General features: G+C 51.5%; 1 protein-coding gene across 1 annotated transcript; it reads left to right on the plus strand.

The window, feature by feature from the left end:
- The first annotated feature begins 1,374 nt into the window (after nt 1–1,374).
- Nucleotides 1,375–18,526, plus strand: ISG20 (interferon stimulated exonuclease gene 20). The gene is made up of 4 exons (XM_014483429.2): nt 1,375–2,825; nt 3,121–3,372; nt 16,916–17,116; nt 18,312–18,526. The coding sequence occupies exons 2-4, from the start codon at nt 3,145–3,147 to the stop codon at nt 18,396–18,398; spliced, it is 516 nt and encodes a 171-aa protein (XP_014338915.1). The 5' UTR covers nt 1,375–2,825; nt 3,121–3,144; the 3' UTR covers nt 18,399–18,526.
- Nucleotides 18,527–18,695: the final 169 nt, after the last annotated feature.

Consider the following 18,695-nt stretch of genomic DNA (forward strand, 5'->3'; position numbering starts at 1 on the left):
GTCAGGCATTCCTCCCCTAGGCTGTTAGCAGTTCCTGTGTCCAACCTCAGCACACGGTTGTTATTCAGTCGCTCAGTCGTGTTCGACTCTTTGCGACCCCATGGACTGCAGCACGCCAGCCTTCCCTGTCCATCATCACTTAGAGGTTGCTCAAGTTCATGTCCATTGAATTGGTGATGCTATCCAACCAACTCATCCTCTGCCACCCCCTTCTCATTTTGCCTTGAGTCTTTCCCAGCATCAGGATCTTTTCCAATGAGTTGTCTCTTTGCATCAGATGGCCAAAGTATTGGAGCTTTAGCATCAGTCCCTCCAAAGAATATTCAGGGTTGATTTCTTTCAGGATTAACTGGTTTGATCTCCTTGCTATCCAAGGGACTCTCAGGAGTCTTCTCCAGCACCACAATTCGAAAGTATCTATTCTTCAGGGCTCAGCCTTCTTTAGGGAGTTACTTTTTCAATGTATGTTCAAGTAGCAAGAATTTTGCATCTTCTCGTAAATCAGGGTAATAATCCTTTATGCATTTGAGGAACAAGAAATCCCCAGACAGTCTGAATTCAAGGAAAAGTTGCTCATTCAGAATGGGAACCAAAACCTCTAACTCAAATTTGAACCAAGAACAACACACAGCAACAATGCCATACCCTTCACACATATTTCAGTATCCGGTTTTCTTTTTGAGGTCTGTTAAATGAAGCTGGATGTCTCTTGGTGAATACATTAAGAACCTGGGGAAATTCCTTTCCAAGCCACAAATCTTTGTGACAGTTTGGTGGCAGATTTGACAGCTCAAATCTTGTTCCATCTGGATCTGGGGTAGGAAGTAAGAGGAGGGTGATCAACTCACCCCAGTACCTACAGACAATTTCCTCATTAAAGCTGATTTTATTTTTGCCCCAGTTGTAACTCTCTTATTCAATAGATACTGAGTGCTCCTTATGTACTAGACATTGTTCTAAAGGGTCAGAGTTCTAGCCTGGGAGAGCTGTCGACTTAAAAAAATATTCACAATCTAAAAGTTGAGAGTTAACGTTTTATTCAGTGGGATTTTTAGGACTTCTACCCACTCCAGTATTCTTGGGCTTCCCTTGTGGCTCAGCTGATAAAGAATCTGTCGGCAATGCAGGTGACCTGAGTTCAATCCCTGGGTTGGGAAGATCCCCTTTAGAAGGGAAAGGCTACCCACTCCAGTATTCTGGTCTAGAGAATTCCATAGACCGTATAGTCCATGGGGTTGCAAAGAGTTGGACACAACTGAGTGACTTTCATTTCAGGCCAGGGAGGCGGCATCTGAAGTGACCCTGGGAGAACTGCTTCAAGGAGGTGAGGGGAGGAACCAGGTTATACAGAGGTTTTGAAACAAAGTTTTGCAAAAAAAAAAAAAAAAGGGGAAGTTTTTAACTTTCGTAACAAAAGTTTTGCAAAAGTTTTGGGTAGTCTGAACATCAAAAGATTATTGTTAATTAAAGAAAACCAGATATCCCAAGGGCTTCCCAGGTGGTGCTAGTGGTAAAGAACCCGCCTGCCAATGCAGGTAGCCGTAAGAGGCGTGGCTTCGATCCCTGGGTTGGGAAGATCCCCTGGAGAAGGGCACGGCAACCCAGTCCAGTCTTCTTGCCTAGAGAATCCCATGGACAGAGGAGCCTGGCCGGCTGTGGTCCATAGGGATGCAAACAGTGTGACATAGCTTGAATGCATGCACAGATATCCCAACTTAAGGAATTTAGTGTTTTTCTATGCATGGGAAGGTGCAAGAATCTGGGCTCACTGGAGTCATGCCTTTCATATGCATCTCAGCTATCCCAGGCCAGTATCCTGTGTTCTTTTCACATCCTTAGCTCCCTTGGGCTCACCATACGGAGAGTGGCTACAGTCTGATGACTGTTGGATTGCAGGTACTCTTACCTTCCTGAGTGCCCATAGGGTTCACCAGCTCACACTGGAGGGCTATCCTGCTGATGATGGTGACATCCTTGTCTACGGATATGGCAGGAGATACTCCATTTCTCAGAGCATCAGTTCAGTTCAATTCAGTTGCTCAGTCGTGTCCAAATCTTTGCAACCCCATAGACTGCAGCACACCAGGCTTATAGTCCCTAGGTAATACAGCCAGGCTGGTGGGGACTCCCCCCAAGCCTGCTTCTCCTTGTCCTCAAACAGTGTCAGCATAGCCGGAGGCAGAGCCCTTCAAAGGCAGACATGACCGTTTCTGAGAAACCCCTAAGCTGGTGGAGTCTCTAGGGCTCCCTCACTGCCTCCTTGCCTCTGCTGGGTCAGCGGTTGGGGCCAGTCCCCCTTGTGTCCCAGTGAGTAACCTCAGTGTCCCAAGAGCCAGTTCTCCCTGCCCTCGAGAAAGACCTCACAGAACGTCAGATTTGGTGGCGGCTCCGGAAGTTGTGGGACTGTCTGCGGGCTCCAGTCTCGGGGATGTTTATTCTCTGAGCAGAGGGTGAGAAACAAGAGACAGATGTTGCAATCTACAACATTCACATCAGCCGCGTCACCTGAGGAGGGGCGGGCTTGAGGGATTAGGTGGAGGGGCAGGGGCAAAGACAGATAGGACACCCAGACACGGATGTGTCAGCCTCGTCAGTCCTGAGTCAGCCAGCTTCATCAGTCCTGACTCAAGCTACTGAGCTCCCGACAGGCCGGCAGCCCTAGGAGACGAGGCAGCCCAGCCCACGTGCCTGGCCTCCACCCCTGACTTCACTTGATAACAAACCAGAAACTGAAACAGGGTCAGATTCCCGGCTTGAAGTCAGAGATGAGTCACTGCTAAGAGCAACTGCAGTAGCTGAGAAAGGGGCATCAGAGAGGCAGGCAGGTGAGAGTGGGGGACAGGATGGGGGCTTCCAGACATTTCTCCGGGGCAGTGGCCAGGGGTGGTGGTGGGAGGGGGGCATCTTGGTCCTGAGGCTGCCTGGCAGGACCGGGAGAGGCCGTGGGATCGCCAGGTGAAGAGGCCGGTTGGGGTGGCAAGCAGCCAGCTTCTCTCTGTGCCAGGTGGTGGTTGTGACGAAGGGCAGGGCAGAGGGTGTAGGCTGCCTGGAGGTGGCTGAGGACGCCTGGCACCTCGGCCGGCCTTTCAAATGATGGCTGTCCTGCCGCCCCCTGTCCAGCACACCTGAGGGTCCTGGTGGAACATGGCAAGGAGCGCGGACGTGGTGGCCATGGACTGTGAGATGGTGGGGCTGGGGCCCTTCCGGGAGAGTGGCTTGGCTCGCTGCAGCCTTGTGGACTACCACGGCTCCGTGTTGTACGACAAGTTCATCCGGCCCGAGGGTGACATCACTGACTATAGGACCCCGGTCAGCGGAATCACAGCTCGGAACATGGAGGGGGCCACCCCGTTTGCCGTGGCCAGGCTGGAGGTAAGCGAAGGGCCAGATGCCAGCCAGGCCCACACACACACACACACACGCCCCAACACATACACGCTCCTCTGGCGCTTTCCCTGGGTGCTGATCTGTGACCCGTAATTCCAGCCATGTCCGACTCCCCGCCACCCCTGCACCAGGGCATGAGAAACCCATTGGTGTGGCCATCGCATCCCCAAAGATCAGACATCAGACACCCTTAGGCTTGCCTCTGGGAGCAGCCTTCACGGCATCTGGTCCACCTTGCTGGTCTCATGATGGGGACACAGTCCTGCCTGATGTTCCCTGCACACTGATTTGGGGGCTAGATTCCCCATTCTCTCCCCTACACCGGCTGCCTCTGGGAAATGGGGGATGGATGGGTCTTGGAGGCCCTCACTGGCAGGGGGCCCCTCCCTGAGCCCCCGGGAGAGCTCACACCCAGACCCCCACAGGCCATCCATCCTTCCAGGTGGGTGGGGCGTGCCAAAGTCTCCCAGTCCTCTTGTCCTCCAGCTTGCAACGCCTCTAGTTTACTTTCTGTTTCTCTGAATCACTCAGTGAAAAGGAAACTCAACCCCGCCAGAAGTGGCACCAGGGTTTAGTCATTTCTGGGAAGGTGAGCTCAATTTGGGGAAGTTCACGAAGAACACAAAGGCCCAGGGTTCACTTTAGTCCCATGTACTGCTCATGTGTGCGGCTCCCTGTGCCAGAGACGAGGCCAGAACAATAGCCACTGTTTTCTGAGCACTGGCTACTCACCGGATGCTCCCCGAGTTCCATCTGGGAGCTCAATCATGCCTCACAAAGCAGCCTGCCAGGAGCGTCCTCTGGAGCTGTTAGGTCAGGGCCAAGAGGGCCAGGTTTGAATCCTGGCTTTGCCCCTTACCTGCTAAGTGACCTTGTGCAGGTTCCTTGAACTCTCTGTATCCCGTTTCCCCGATGGGAGTGAGAACAGTAGCAATCTCACAGGATTATTGTGAGGATTGAGAAAGGGCTTGGAAAGAGCGCCTATCGAAGTATTAAAAACCCATTAACTAGGGACTTCCCTGGTGGTCTGGTGGTTAAGACCCTGCACTTCCAGTGTAGGGGGTGCAGGTTTGATTCCTGGTCAAGGAACAAAGATCCCACATGCTGTGTGGCATGGCCAAAAAAAAAAAAAAAAAACACAGAGAACAGAATAAACCTGCTACTTGTTACGATTCTTCCCTTGTTCCCATATTACAGATGAGGAAACTGAGTCTCTTGAACTAAATGTTGGTTTGCTAGGGCTGCTGAAACAAAGTACTGCAAAGTGGTTTAGACAAGAGAAATGTCTGTTCTCACAGTTCTAGAGGCTAGAAGTCCCCGGTCAAGGTGTCAGAAGGCTCCTGAGGGGGGCAGACCTGACCTGTGTCTCTGTCTTGGCCGCTGACGGTTTGCTGGCCATCTGTCTGTTCATTTATTTGGGGCTGCACTGGGTCTTCATTGCGGAGCACAGGCTTCTCACTGGCTTGGAGCACAGGCTCCAGGTGCACAGGCTCCAGTAGCTGCAGCATGCTGGCTTGGTAGTTACGGGCTCAATAGCTGTGGCTTAGTTGCTCTGTGCCGTGTGGAATCTTCCCCGACCAGGGATCAAACCCACATCCCCTGCGTTGGCAGGCAGATTCTTATCCTGCTGGCCATCTTTGATGGTCCTTGGTCTGGAGAAATGTCACCCCAATCTCCGTCTTCGTGTTCACACGGCATTCTCCTTCCATGCAGGGCTCTGTACCCAGATTTCCCTTTTATAAGGACACCTGTCATATTTGCTAGGGCAGTGGTCCCCAACCTTTCTGGCATCCGGGACTGGTTTCATGGAACACAATGTTTCCATGGGGCTGGGGGGATGGTTTCATGATGATTCAAGCTCAGTAGGGTTTGAGCTCCTCTGAGAATCTAATGCTACCACTGATCTGAGAGGAGGCAGAGCTCAGGTGGTGATGTGAGTGATGGAGAGCGGCTGTAAATACAGGGGAGGCTTCGCTCACACCTCCTCTCACCTCCTGCTGTGGGGTCTGGTTCCTAACGGGCAATGCACTGGTAGTTGGGCACCCCTGTGTTACGGAACCAACATACTCCATTATGACATCGTAAAAATAACATCTGCCGTGACCCCATTGAGATGGTCGGGGCTGGGGTTTCAACAAGTGGATTTGAGGGGGAACATATTCAACCCGTATCACTGAGTATCTCTTACAAGTTCAGATAAATAGAATGTAGAAGGCTTAAAACCTCTAGACCTGTGTGTCCAATAGAGCACCACCTGTGACTAGTGAGCACCTGGAAAGTGGCTGGTCTGAACTAAGATGTAAATATAAAATACGCACTGGATTACAAAGACCTGAATTTTAAAAAGAACCATAAAATGCCTCAATAATTAACATGGATTATATGTTTGATGATATTTTGGTATGTTAGGTTAAATAAAACATATTGAAAGTAATTTAACCTATTTCTTTTAACTTTTAAAATATGGCTGTTGATGATTTAAAATTACACACGTGGCTCATGGTATGTTTCTTTCTATTGGACACCACTGTTCTAGAGTTGCTAACAGGATACTACGGAGCGCAGAGGAGGGGCCACAGTACGTCAGGGGGTTCTAAAAAGGCTTGGCGAGGCTGGTACTGTTTGTCAAAGGAGTGAGAGGATTCAGTGCTTGCAGCTCAGTGTGCCATAGGGAGCCACTGAAGGTTCTTGAGCAAGAGCATAGCAGGATCAAAACCACTGTCAATAAAACCTGAACTGGGGTGCTGGGGAGACTGGATGGGAGTGAGGAAGGAGATGACAATAGAGAGGAATCAGAGAGACTGAGGAGCTGTCGCAAGGATCTTAGTCATCGGCAGCATCTGGAGATTGGGCAAGAAGGAAATGTTAGGACAGAGAACAAGAAGGGGAGGGCAACACGAAGGGAGGTGCGGCTGTTCAGGTGCCGATGGGAGGCCAAGGGACCCTGCGTGGAGCTGCCCACACTCAGATCCGCACTGAGCAGTCAGGTGGGTGGCATGGCATCTCTTCTCCTCCTTCCCCATCCCTCCCTACCCCAAGGTGGAAGAAAGGGCAGAAGAGTCCAGAGCAGGGGAGAGGAGGCCACAGAGAAATGCAATTCCCTGGACGCCCTCAGGCACCAGCCTGGGAGTTAGGACACCTTGGTCCTCATCCACACTTGGTGCTGAAATGCTTTTGTTTCTCAGCTGGAGATGATGCCAGGCCCTTCTGGTGTGTGACATGGGGTGCTGCCCAGAGTAGGCGCTTAATAGCCATTCAAGAGGGCTTCCCAGGTGTCTCCAGTGGTAAGGAATCCACCCGCCAATGCAGGAGACGCAACAGACACAGGTTCAATCCCTGAGTTGGGAAGATCCCCTGGAGAAGGAAACGGCTACCCTCTCCAGTATTCTTGCCTGGAAAATCCCAAGGACAGAGGAGCCTGGGGGCTATAGTCCATGGGGTCGCAAAGAGTTGGACACAACTGAGCACATACACTCACACACACACACACACTCACAGCCGTACAAGGAGGGAGGCGGGAATCCAAAGGCAGGGCAGCTCTCGGGAACCACCTTGTGGTTCACATTTCCTGCTCTGTCACTGATGGTTGGTGTGACATTTGGCAAGTTACTGAAGCTTTCTGAGCCTCTGTTGTCTCATCAGTGAAGGAGGGCTAATGCGTCCTCCCTGGCCTTGTGAACGCTGGGTGTGGTGATGTGGTCTGTAGCTCTAAGCACAGTGCCTGGTTCAGGGTTGACCGTCACTCCATGTGCCCCTGGAGAGGGCAGGGCAGAAACTCAAATTTTACATCCAGTCCTCTCTCCAACTTCCCCTGAGAACTGCGGGCTTAGATTCTGGTCCTCATTTTCTGCACAGGGTAAGCTCCCTGCTCATCTCTCCCATCCGGCTGTCAGAGAAACTTCCCCAGGCCTGGCTCAGATCACAGTCCCCACTCTCATCCCCACCCCCTGGTTCAAATACCTGCAAAGGCTGCCCGTTGCCTAGAGTCCCCTTAACCCAACGTCCATAGTCCCCCAAACCCCATCTACTTACCTTTTCTGGCATCTCTCTCAGCTCAGCCATCACCCCCCAGTGCTTCAGCCCCATCCCGTGCCCCTCCCATTCCCCATTCCTTCCCCTGCCGTCCTGGCAGGCTCAGGCCAGGGGTGTCCTGTGTGAGGCTCTTCCTCACTCCTCACCCTCCCCACCCCCACTCCATCCACTCTCTCACCCCCCACTCACCCTCCTTGCTCTAGCCCACACACTTGGCATGCAGAATCTCAGTTCCCTGACCAGGGATCAAACCCATGCCCCCTGCAGTAGACGTGCAGAGTCCTAACCCCTGGACCGCCAGGAAGTCCCAGAGACCGCACACTTTAGAGCTTGCCTACCCACGCGCATGGGCCTGCCTAGCTCTGCAGCTCCTGCAGGGTATTTTATCTACCCCAGGTTGGAGACTGTGCTTTGAACATAACAGGTGCCCTGAGAATGTTTGTGGGGCTGGAGTTGAACCGATTTTCATAATAGTACAGGAGTCCTGGGGCTTACCAGGTGGCACTAGTGGTAAAGAACCCGCTTGCCAATGCAGGAGACCTAAGAGACACAGGTTCAGTCCCTGGCGGACTGAAGAGGGAGGAAGATTCCCTGGAGGAGGGCATGGCACCCCACTCCAGTATTCTTGCCTGGTGGGCTACAGTCCATGGGGTCACAAAGAGTTGGACACAACTGAAGTGACTTAGCATGCACAGGAGTCCTGGCAGCTGCGTGGACCAGAACTGCCTCTGCCCTCATGTTGGCCTTTGCTGTCAAGATGCAGTAATACATGCAGGGGGCAGGGAGCAAGCACACTCTCTTCAGACTTGGCTGGACATGGGTCCAGTCCCAGCTCTGCCTCCTGATTGCCCCATGTCCTCCGGCTTGTTGCTAAACCTCTCTGTGACATAGGGGTGATGTGACAAAGTAGCACAGGTGTATCCAGCAAGATGTCCAGGCCCTGTTCTAAGTGCTTTCAGCACACCACTACCTTTACTCCCCACCACAGTCTGGAAGGTAGTCTCATCACTCCATTTTACAGATGAGCACACTAAGGCACAAGGCTGAGCAGACTGTCCAAGGAAGGGGAGGAGCAGAGACTCAAATTCTGTCCCCAGGACTTACTCTGCGATGTTCCGATCCTGTGATCAGTGTGTGAATCCTGTGAATTCACTTAACTGTGAATGCTAAGAGCCTGGTGGTGTTTTTCAGTCATCAAGTCCTGTTCGACTCTTTGTGACCCCATGGACTGCAGGACACCAGGCTTCCCTGTCCCTCACTATCTCCAGGAGTTTGCCCAAGTTCATGTCCACTGAATCGGTGATAGCATCCAACCATCTCATCCTCTGTTGCCCTCTTCTCCTTCTACCTTCAATCTTTTCCAGCATCAGGGTCTTTTCCAATGAGTTGTCTGTTTGCATCAGGTGGCCAAAGTATTGGAGCTTCAGCTTCAGCATCAGTCCTTCCAGTGAGTATTCAGGGTTGATTTCCTTTAGAATTGACGAGTTGATCTCCTTGCTGTCCAGGGGACTCTCAAGAGTCTTCTCTGTGCCTGGTGTACACACAGTGTCAGGGCAGCATGAGAGGGAAGCTGAGGGGTGAGGCAACTGCCATCATTTTCTTTTTGTTTTAAGATATATATATATTTATATTTAAATTTTTATTTATTTATTTTTGACTGTGCTGGATATTCACTGTTGCAAGGGTTTTTCTCCAGTTGCAGCGAGCGGAGTTATTCTTTAGTTGCAGCGCACGGGGTGGGCTCTAGGGTGAGACGGCTTCCGTAGTAGCAGCTCCTGGACTCCAGAGCACAATCTCAATAGATGTGGTGAACGGGCTTAGTTGCTCCGCTGCCTGTGAGATCTTCCCGGATCAGGGATCGAACCTGTCTCCCCTGCACTAGTAGGCAGGTTCTTCGCCACCGAGTCACCAGAGAAGCCCCCGTCGTTTGTTTTCATGAACTAAGACATCGAGACACATTGACCCCACTTGTCATCCTCAGTATTTTAATCCCAAAGGCCAGGCTCATTTAACCCGAGATGTACAGGGGGACTCACCAAAGGGCAGAAGTCTATTAGCCATTTATCAGACCCACAAGGCCAGGTGACACCTCTCAGGTGAGTCGAGGTTTCTTGCAGGGCATTTTCCAAAGGTGGCTCACCAACCTGTCTCTTCCTCCCATGGGAATGGCGAGTGGACCAGGCTAGCTGTGAGCCATCGACCAGGTCGTAGAAGCCAGGCGGGCTCCGAGGAACCACTAAGCCTGCTAGCCCACCTGGTACACCCAGGAGCATTGTGGCCACAAGGCACTGAAGCTTTGAGTGGACTTCCCTCACCCTGTTCTCTTTTTTATTTTTTGTAATGGTATCATATTGCTTTTATTTATTTATCTTAAATATTTATTGATTTGGCTGTGTTGGGTCATAGGTGCTGCACTCAGGATCTTTGCTGTCACATGTGGTATTTTTTTGTAGGGGCACACAGGCTCTAGAGCATTCGGGGTCTGTAGTGGAGGTGTCTGGGTTCAGTGATTGTGGCACATGGGCTTGGTAGCCTCACAGCATGTGGGAGCTTAGTTCCCTGGCCAGGGATCGAACCCATGTCCCCTGCATTGGAAGGGAGACTCTTAACTACTGAACCACCAGGGAAGTTCTGACACTGCTTTTATAATGCGAGGTAATTGCCTTGTTATCTTCTGACACCTGTAGGTCTGACTGTCATCTAACGCAGTAGTTCTCAGTGCACTGTGATTCTGCCCCCAAGGGGACATTTTTAGCAACATCTGAAGGCATTTCTGATTGTTGTAAGTGAGGCGGGGAAGGCTGTCACTGATATCCAATGGCTTGAGGCTAGAGATGGTGCTAGACATCCTACAATGCACAGAACACAGACTCACACCAAAGAAGTATCGGGCCCCAAATGTTCGTAGTTCCAAGGTTGAGAACCCTGGTCTACAGAGAGCCCCATAAACCAGGCTGTCAGCACAGGAGGGAACCTGTGAGGAGACCGAGGTCCAGAGAGGGGCACTGACTTGCTAAGGACACACAGCAGGCTGGGCTACAGCTCAGTGCCCAGATTCAGAGCTCTCACCTGACAGGTCAATGCTCTTTTTTAAAAAAATATTTATTTATTTGGCTGCCTTGGCTCTGAGTCGAGACACATGGACTCTTCATTGTGGTGCATGGATGTCTCTCTGGCTGTGGCTCGCAGGCTCGGTTGGCCCTCAGCACGTGGAATCTTAGCTGCCCAACCAGGGATGGAATCACGTCCCCTGCACTGGAAGGCAGATTCTTAGCCACTGGACCAGCAGGGAGGCCCCTCAACACTCTTTTAATTCATATTTTAATCTAATGATGATGGTCAGTAACTTGTAACTCACTTTAAAAAAAACCCTAAGTTTTCTATTTGTTTTATTTTTGGTTGCACTGTGTCTTCATTGCGTGTGTGGGCTTCTCACTGCAGTGGCTTCTTTTATTGTGGAGCGCAGCTCTAGGCACGTGGGCTCAGTATGTGGCGCGTGGGCTTAGATGCTCCATGGCATGTAGGATCTTCCTGGAGCAAGGATTGAACCTGTGTCCCTGCATTGGCAGGCAGATTCTTATCTACTGCACCACCAGGGAAAGTCCGTAACATACTTTTGTAAATAAATACTCTTCTAATGTTAACCTGGTATAGTGAGTAGCATCCACCCCAAGACTGGGATTGGAGAATGAGAATGATGCTGTTAGTTCGCACATAGAGAAACTGAACCTTGTGAGTCATCGTAGTTTAGGTGGCAAACAGAAAGGGAGCCACGGTGGCTTGTGAGCAGCGAGTGGTTTCAGCTGTACCAGTGACATAGCCCTTGCCTGGGTCAAGGACCCTGTTGGGGTCCTGACACCTGGCATGTCTTTCTGGGGCTCAGCCAGGTGAAGGAGGACAACTTTGTCATCCAGGTTTTCCACGGGTTAAGCAGCCTTGTGAGAAGCAGACACAAGCTAGGGGCCAGGACACCCGGAGAGCCTGGCAGGGGACAGGACGAAAGAGGGGGTCCAGGGCCACTCCTGACAATGACAGTAGGGGACCTCCACAAGGGCAGCATTCTTCAGAGTGCCTTATAATCACCTCTCCTGGCACCCAGGCATGAACACATGGACAGATGGAAAGACAGATGCATGATGGGAGCAGCAGGCTCTGAGGGGCTGGACAGACATCAGAGCCGGCATTTCCAAACTAGGCAGATGGGAGGAATACCCTGGAACATTTGCTAATGCCCCTTCCTGGTGACGATGCTTCAGCCGGTCTGGAGTAGGGCCCCGCCCTCTGGTCTTTTAACAAGGGCCCCCGGTGATTTTTTGATCAGGCCCATCTGGGAAATACTTGGACTAGAGGGGAAACACAGTGGAAAGAGGATGTGGGCAGATTCCTGCACCTGGGCCTGTCATTCCCCTAATGAGTGACATGGTACACACCACCCGGCAGCCCCTGTCCCTGTGGGTAAGATGCTATGACAATCCCCGCCTCATAGGGCCTGTATTCTGGAATCAGAAATCTTTACTCAGGGCTGTCATGGATTCAGCAGTGGAAATTATTCATTAATTTTTTTCGGTTATATAATATTTTATTTAGGGTTATTACAAAACTGTTGTTGTTTTTTTTTTTTTTAAGTTTTTATTTTGCATTGTTCAGTTCGGTCGCTCAGTCGTGTCCATCTCTTTGCGACCCCATGAACTGCAGCACTCCAGGCCTCCCTGTCTATCACCAACTCCCGGAGTTTACCCAAACTCATGCCCATTGAGTCAGTCATGCCATCCATCTCATCCTCTGTTGTCCCCTTCTTCTGCCTTCAGTCTTTCCCAGCGTCAGAGTCTTTTCAAATGAGTCAGCTCTTCGCATCAAGTGGCCAAAGTATTGGAGTTTCAGCTTCAACATCAGTCCTACCAATGAACACTCAGGATTGATCTCCTTTAGGATGGACTGGTTGGATCTCCTTGCCGTCCAAGGGACTCTCAAGAGTCTTCTCCAACACCACAATTCAAAAGCATCAGTTCTTCTGCATTCAGCTTTCTTTGTAGTCCAGCTCTCACATCCATACATGACTGCTGGAAAAACCATAGCCTTGACTAGACAGACCTTTGTTGGCAAAGTAATGTCTCTGCTTTTGAATATGCTGTCTAGGTTGGACATAACTTTCAAGGAGTAAGCGTCTTTTAATTTCATGGCTGCAAGTCACCATCTGCAGTGACTTTGGAGCCCCCCAAATTAAAGTCTGCCATTGTTTCCACTGTTTCCCCATCTATTTGCCATGAAGTGATGGGACTGGATGCCATGATCTTAGTTTTCTGAATGTTGAGCTTTAAGCCAATTTTTTCACTCTCTTCTTTCACTTTTATCAAGAGGCTTTTTAGTTCCTCTTCACTTTCTACCATAAGGGTGGTGTCATCTGCATATCTGAGGTTATTGATATTTCTCTCATTAATCTTGATTCCAGCTTGTGCTTCATCCAGCCCAGTGTTTCTCATGATGTACTCTGCGTATAAGTTAAATAAACAGGGTGACAATATACAGCCTTGACGTACTTCTTTTTCTATTTGGAACCAGTCCTTTGTTCCATGTCCAGTTCTAACTGTTGCTTCCTGACCTGCATACAGATTTCTCAAGAGGCAGGTCAGGTGGTCTGGTATTCCCATCTCTTTCAGAAGTTTTCACAGATTTTGTATTGGGGTATAGCCAATTAATGGGGCTTCCCCAGTGGCTCAGTTGGTGAAGAATCTGCCTGTAATGCAGGAGACCTGGGTTTGATCCCTGGGTAGGGAAGATCTCCTGGAAGAGGGCATGGCAACGCACTTCAGTACTCTTGCCTGGAGAATCCCATGGACTGAAGTGCCTGGCAGGCTACAGTCCATAGGGTCACAAAGAGTCAGACACGACTGAGCACGCACATAGGCAATTAACAAACAATGTTTTGACATTAACATTTTAACATTAACAATTAACAAACAAAGTTTCAGGTGAACGGTGAAGGGCCTCAGCCATACTATATGTGTGTATGTGCACTCAGTCGCTCAGTCATGTCTGGCTTTTTGCGACCTTATAGACCATAGCCCTCCAGGCACCTCTGTCTATGGAATTTTCCAAGCAAGAATAGTGGCATGGGTTGCCATTTCCTCATCCAGGGGGCCTTCCCAACCCAAGGATGGAACATGCATCTCTTGGGTCTCCTTGTAGATTCTTTACCACTGAGCCATCTGGGGCTAGGAAGCCCTAGCCATTCATATATCTATTCTATTCCCTAGACATTATTAATTTCAACTCTGAAATTAATAATGATAATACAATCCCAGATTCTCAATAGATGGTAATAATAACAACTGTAATAATAGTGACAGGTTCAGGCAGGTCTGGACATGGCATCTCAGCAGTCAACACACCCTCTGTGTGACCTGGGCAAGCCTCTTACCCTCTCTGATCCTCAGCCCCCTCCACTATAAAATGACATTAAGAACACTCTTGCTGTGAGGCCTCATGATGAGGTGAGGAAAGTACCTGACCCAGTGCCAGGCAATGAGAACGGATGGATGACTGTCCCTTCCCCCACCCCCTCCAGTTCTTCCCAGGAACTTGAGCCGCAAACCAGTGTATTGGACACATTTGCCTCACGACACTGATTGAGGGCAGGTCGGCAGCCAGCAGGTCACATAGCCCGGAGGCCCTGCCAGCTGGCACCTCCACACCACCCTGGATTTCCCTCTCTGCCTTGCCTCAAAAAGTCTGTGGAGCTCACCTCTCCAGGCTCTCCCTTTACAAAGAGGAAAACTGAAACCCAGAGATGGTCCTTGACCTCCCTGAGACCACACAGCAAGTCCCAGAATCTTTGTCCTGAAGAGCTGACATCTCTCTGTTGAAGAGTCAGATCTCCTCCTTTTCCTGCTTCTTCATCCTTCTACTTCTTGTCCACTTCATCTTATTTTATTTGTCTCATGATGAGTCTCGTGGTCTTGAATGTAACCATGCCCGACCCCCCACCCACTGTGGGGACCCTGGGCTTGGGAAGTGATGAATTTCCCGGGAATCCATCCCATAATGACTTGGCCCTCTTAGCCTGGGACCGGCTACTGCGGTTGACTCTGGGATGTCACAGCCCCCTCAGGGCTTGTGTGAACTAGACCTGAGTCATCTCCTAGACAAGAAAACAGGCCCCACTGTTCAGAAACATAAAAGACGTCAGCAAGGAAAGGTATGTGATCCCCAGCCGCCCAGCACGGCCATACCCTCTGGCCCTGGGCCTCGAGCCCTCCCCTGCGTGCTGCCTGAGCCCTTTTCTTCACACGTAGGGTTCTCCCCCAGCCTCTGCTCAGAGGTCATGTGCCCTCATCGCTCAGGGGGCCCCCAGACCTCCAGCATCCACACCACCTGTTAGAAAGGCAGAATCCCGCAGTCGAATCCAGATTTTGGTGAGGTTGACTAGCTGATCCCTAAGCCCAAGTGTGACAAGCACTGGTGTCTCTCAGGAGTGTGGCTGGGGGCTCCTTGGGCACAACTCCGTAACTCAGGGTGGTCTCTGCAGCATGGTGGTTTCAGGGAGACTCAGGGATCCTGGGACACTGGCTCCATCGGGAGGTGAGACATCACACAGCCTGGCTCATATTCAAGGTGAAGGGAACCAGATGGCATGTTTTCTTTTCTTTTAAAAATGTGACTTATTTTTGGCTGAGCTGGATCTTCTTCATTCCTGCCTCCCGAGTGGGCTTGCTCTAGTTGTGATGAGCAGGGGCTGCTCTCCAGTTGTGGTGCCCAGGATTCTCATTGTTGCGGCTTCTCTTGTTGCAGAGCATGGGCTCTACACTCAGGCTTCAGCAGCTGGGGCACCTGGGCTTAGCTGCTGTGCAGCATGTGGGATCTTCCCAGACCAGGGATCGAACCCATGTCCGCTGCATTGGCAGGCAGATTCTTAATCACTAGTCTACCAAGGAAGTCCTAGGCTCTGTCTGTTCTGAGAGGAGTGTCAAGGAATCTGCAAATATTTAAAAATCATCAGAATCACCTTGAGTAAATTACTCCACTTCTTGATAGTTCAGTGTTTTTCAACTGCAAAATTCAGTTAAACACAGCCCTCCCTCATAGCTGTACTGGTTTTCTACAGCTGCTATAACAAAACCATAGACTGGTGGTTTAAAATAATGCAAATTTATCATCTTACAGTTCTGTGGTTCAGAAACCCAATGGGGGTGTCATTCTTCTGAGACTGAAGTGTCCACAGGGCTGTATTCATTTCTGGAGCCTCCGATGTGTGTTAGTTGCTCAGTCACGTCTGACTCTTTGTGATCCCATAGACTGTAGCCCACCAGGCTCCTCTGTCCATGGAATTCTCCTGGCAAGGATACTGGAGTGGGTAGCCATTCTCTTCTCCAGGGGATCTTGCTGACCGAGGGCTCGAACCCGGGTCTCCTGCATTGTGAGTAGATTCTTTACCCTGTGAGCCACAAGGGAAACCCCCGGGGAGGCCTGGTGAAGGATTCATTTCCTTGTCTTTCCCAGCTCCTAGCTTCTTGTGTTCCTGACTCTCGGCCCCTTCCTCCACTTCCACAGCCAGCGACAGACCGTCAAGTTCTCAAGTCAGATCTCTCTGACCTTCACATATAAGGACCTTGGGATTGATTATGCTGGGCCCCTCTGAATCATCCCAAAACTCTCCCTACCTGTATTTTTGGTTGCTCTGGGTCTTTGTTGCTGCATGTGGGCTTTCTCTTAGTACCTGGACTAGAGATCAAACCCGTGTCCCCTGCATTTGGCAGTTGAATTCTTAACCACTGTACTACCAGAGAAGTCTCAGAAACTCCCCCTCTTTTAAGGTCATCTGATTAACAACCTGAAGTTCATTTGCAGCTTTAATTTCCCTTTGCCATGTAACATGTTTACAGGTCCTGGGGATTAGGAAGTGGGCATCCCTGGGAGGTTATTATTCCACCTGCCACAGGAGGATTGTTGAAAGGATTAAATAACATAATGTATGTGATGAATATCAGTGAGTGCCTGGCTCATGGGACCATTGGCATTGCTATTATTCAAAGTAAACTATTAGTCGCTCAGTTGTGTACCACTCTCTGTGACCCCACGGACTGTAGCCTTCCAGGCTCCTCCGTCCATGGGATTCTCCAGGCAAGAACAGTAGAGTGGGTTGTCATTCTCTTCTCCAGGGGATCTTCCCAACCCAGGGATCGAACCCCGTCTCTTACATTAGCAGGCAGATTCTTTACCGTCTGAACCACCAGGGAAACCCCCAAGGCAACCACCAAAGAAGCTGGGATAGGCCTTCGGGCAGAACTAAACAGTTGAAGGTGATGAAGGGCCTGCTCCAGCCTCTTTTTCTCCCTGATGGATATGTCCCAAGCCCAGAGAGGGATGGTGGTTTGCTCATGCTCACACAGCAAGTCCAGGAGGGGCTGCTCCAGGCCCGCCCCCTTGATGGCACCGAGTTGCCCCAGACCCACCTGGAAGGGCCCTGGGTGACGTGTGGGGCCCTTGTCTTCCCGGCCAGATCCTGCAGGTGCTGAAGGGCAAGCTGGTGGTGGGCCACGACCTGAAGCACGACTTCAAGGCGCTGAAGGAGAACATGAGCGACTACGCCATCTATGACACGGCTGCCGACCGGCGGTTGTGGCGCGAGGCTGGCCTGCAGTTCTGCCGGCGGGTCTCCCTGCGGGTGCTGAGCCAGCGCCTCCTCGGGCGGCGCATCCAGGTGAGGGCCACCCTGTTACCTGGCAGGGGTGGGGGGCTGGCCTTCCCTGCAGGACTCTAAAGTCCCCCAGTGCCTCCACAGCACATATGCAGCCCCAGAGATGTTCTGCTCACCCCAACTCCCCCACATAGTCCTGAGAGGCTGTGTGCTCTGAGAGGCATGGGCTTTCCCCAGAAGGAGGGCGGGCACCGCGTCCATCTGAGAGCTGACCTGGGAAGCCTGTAGGGTGAGGCCGAGGGCCAGGAAAGGGAAGGCAGCCCATCAAAGTGATTTAGTTTGTTTTCAGTCAGGCCAGTTTCCCTGTGGGTAACTGAGGCTTCACCCTCCAGCCCACCTCGGGAAACGGTGTATAGCGCAGACCTCGGGTGTGCCCGGGGAGCCGCATCGTTTACACACAGCGCCCATCAGGCCGCGGCTGTTACTGCTCTCGGGGCCCTAACTCCGAGCCCCAGGCAGGGGCAGGCATGCTGGGAGCTCACCAGGGCCCAGGGAGGCTGGCTGGACACTAGGAACTGCGGCCACTTGGGCTCAGCGGATGTTTAAGAAGCACCTGCTCGGGGCCAGGCTGGACCACAGGCTGAGGACCTGGGTGAGGAAGATCCCTCTGGTCCTTGAGAAACTCTTGGTTGAAGGGAGGGAGGCCCATGACCTGTCTATCAACACATCTGAGCGGGGAGGGCAGGCATCCTGAGCAGGGATGGAGGACGGGGTCAGGCAGGATACCAAGTCTGAGTGGAGGGTGAAGGATATGTCTTAGTGGAGGAGGCAGGAGAGGGGGGCCTGGGGAGGGGAGAGCCTGAGCCCCAGTCTGAGGGATGGGGGGCAGCTTGTCTGGGGAGCAGAAATGTGCAGGAGGCAGGGGATGGGCGTGAGTTTGGGCCCCTCTGCAGGGCTTGTGGCATCAGGGATCCAGGACAGAGTGTCAGCTCCTGGACTCACTGAAGAGCCCTGTTCTCAATGTGCTGAGCAAGGAGCACTCTGGAAACATCTGTGTCCATGTTCCCCGGGCCCTGGGCTCCTGTGAGAACTGCTTGAAGCCAGGCCTGCTCCAGCCACCATCTGAGTCTGTGTATCAGGGGCTATGGAGACTCACCCTGACCCACTTCAGCCCTGGACTCAGGCTGTGAGCAGGGAAGGCCCGGGTCCCATAGTGCCTGGATTCAGCCCCCAGCCCCTCTCTGTCCTGTGTCTGCAGGACAGCGTGCTGGGACATAACTCGGTGGAAGACGCCAGGGCAGCCATGGAGCTCTACCGCATCTCCAGGAGAATTCGAGAGCAGTGAGGGCTGCATGCCTGGTGGAGTCCAGCCCCCTCCCCAAGGACTAGAGGCCTTTTGTCTCTTCAGAACAAAAACTTTGTTGCTTTTGTAAAATGCATTTTTAGCAGTAAAATAGCTCTATATTTTCTCTACTCCCTTGGATCCTCTTCTTTTTCTTTCTTCTCTCTGAACTGGGCATTGGTGGATCCCACCCAGCACTTGAGAGGGCAGCCAACATGAACTGGGATGGAGGCTCAAGTGTTCCCATCACTTAAGGGGTGTCAATGTCAAGGAGTGTCAGTTTCCTTAACGTCTTGAATC

This window comes from Bos mutus, chromosome 21 (genome assembly GCF_027580195.1).
Source record: "Bos mutus isolate GX-2022 chromosome 21, NWIPB_WYAK_1.1, whole genome shotgun sequence".
Classification (NCBI taxonomy): Eukaryota; Metazoa; Chordata; class Mammalia; order Artiodactyla; family Bovidae; genus Bos; species Bos mutus.

Bases quoted from the DNA above. Each gene is read 5' to 3' on its own strand.
- ISG20 (XM_014483429.2), top strand. From the start codon at position 3,145: ATGGCAAGGAGCGCGGACGTGGTGGCCATGGACTGTGAGATGGTGGGG. The intron at 3,373-16,915 runs GTAAGCGAAGGG...CTTCCCGGCCAG, and splicing joins TTGCCGTGGCCAGGCTGGAG to ATCCTGCAGGTGCTGAAGGG. The intron at 17,117-18,311 runs GTGAGGGCCACC...CTGTGTCTGCAG, and splicing joins TCCTCGGGCGGCGCATCCAG to GACAGCGTGCTGGGACATAA.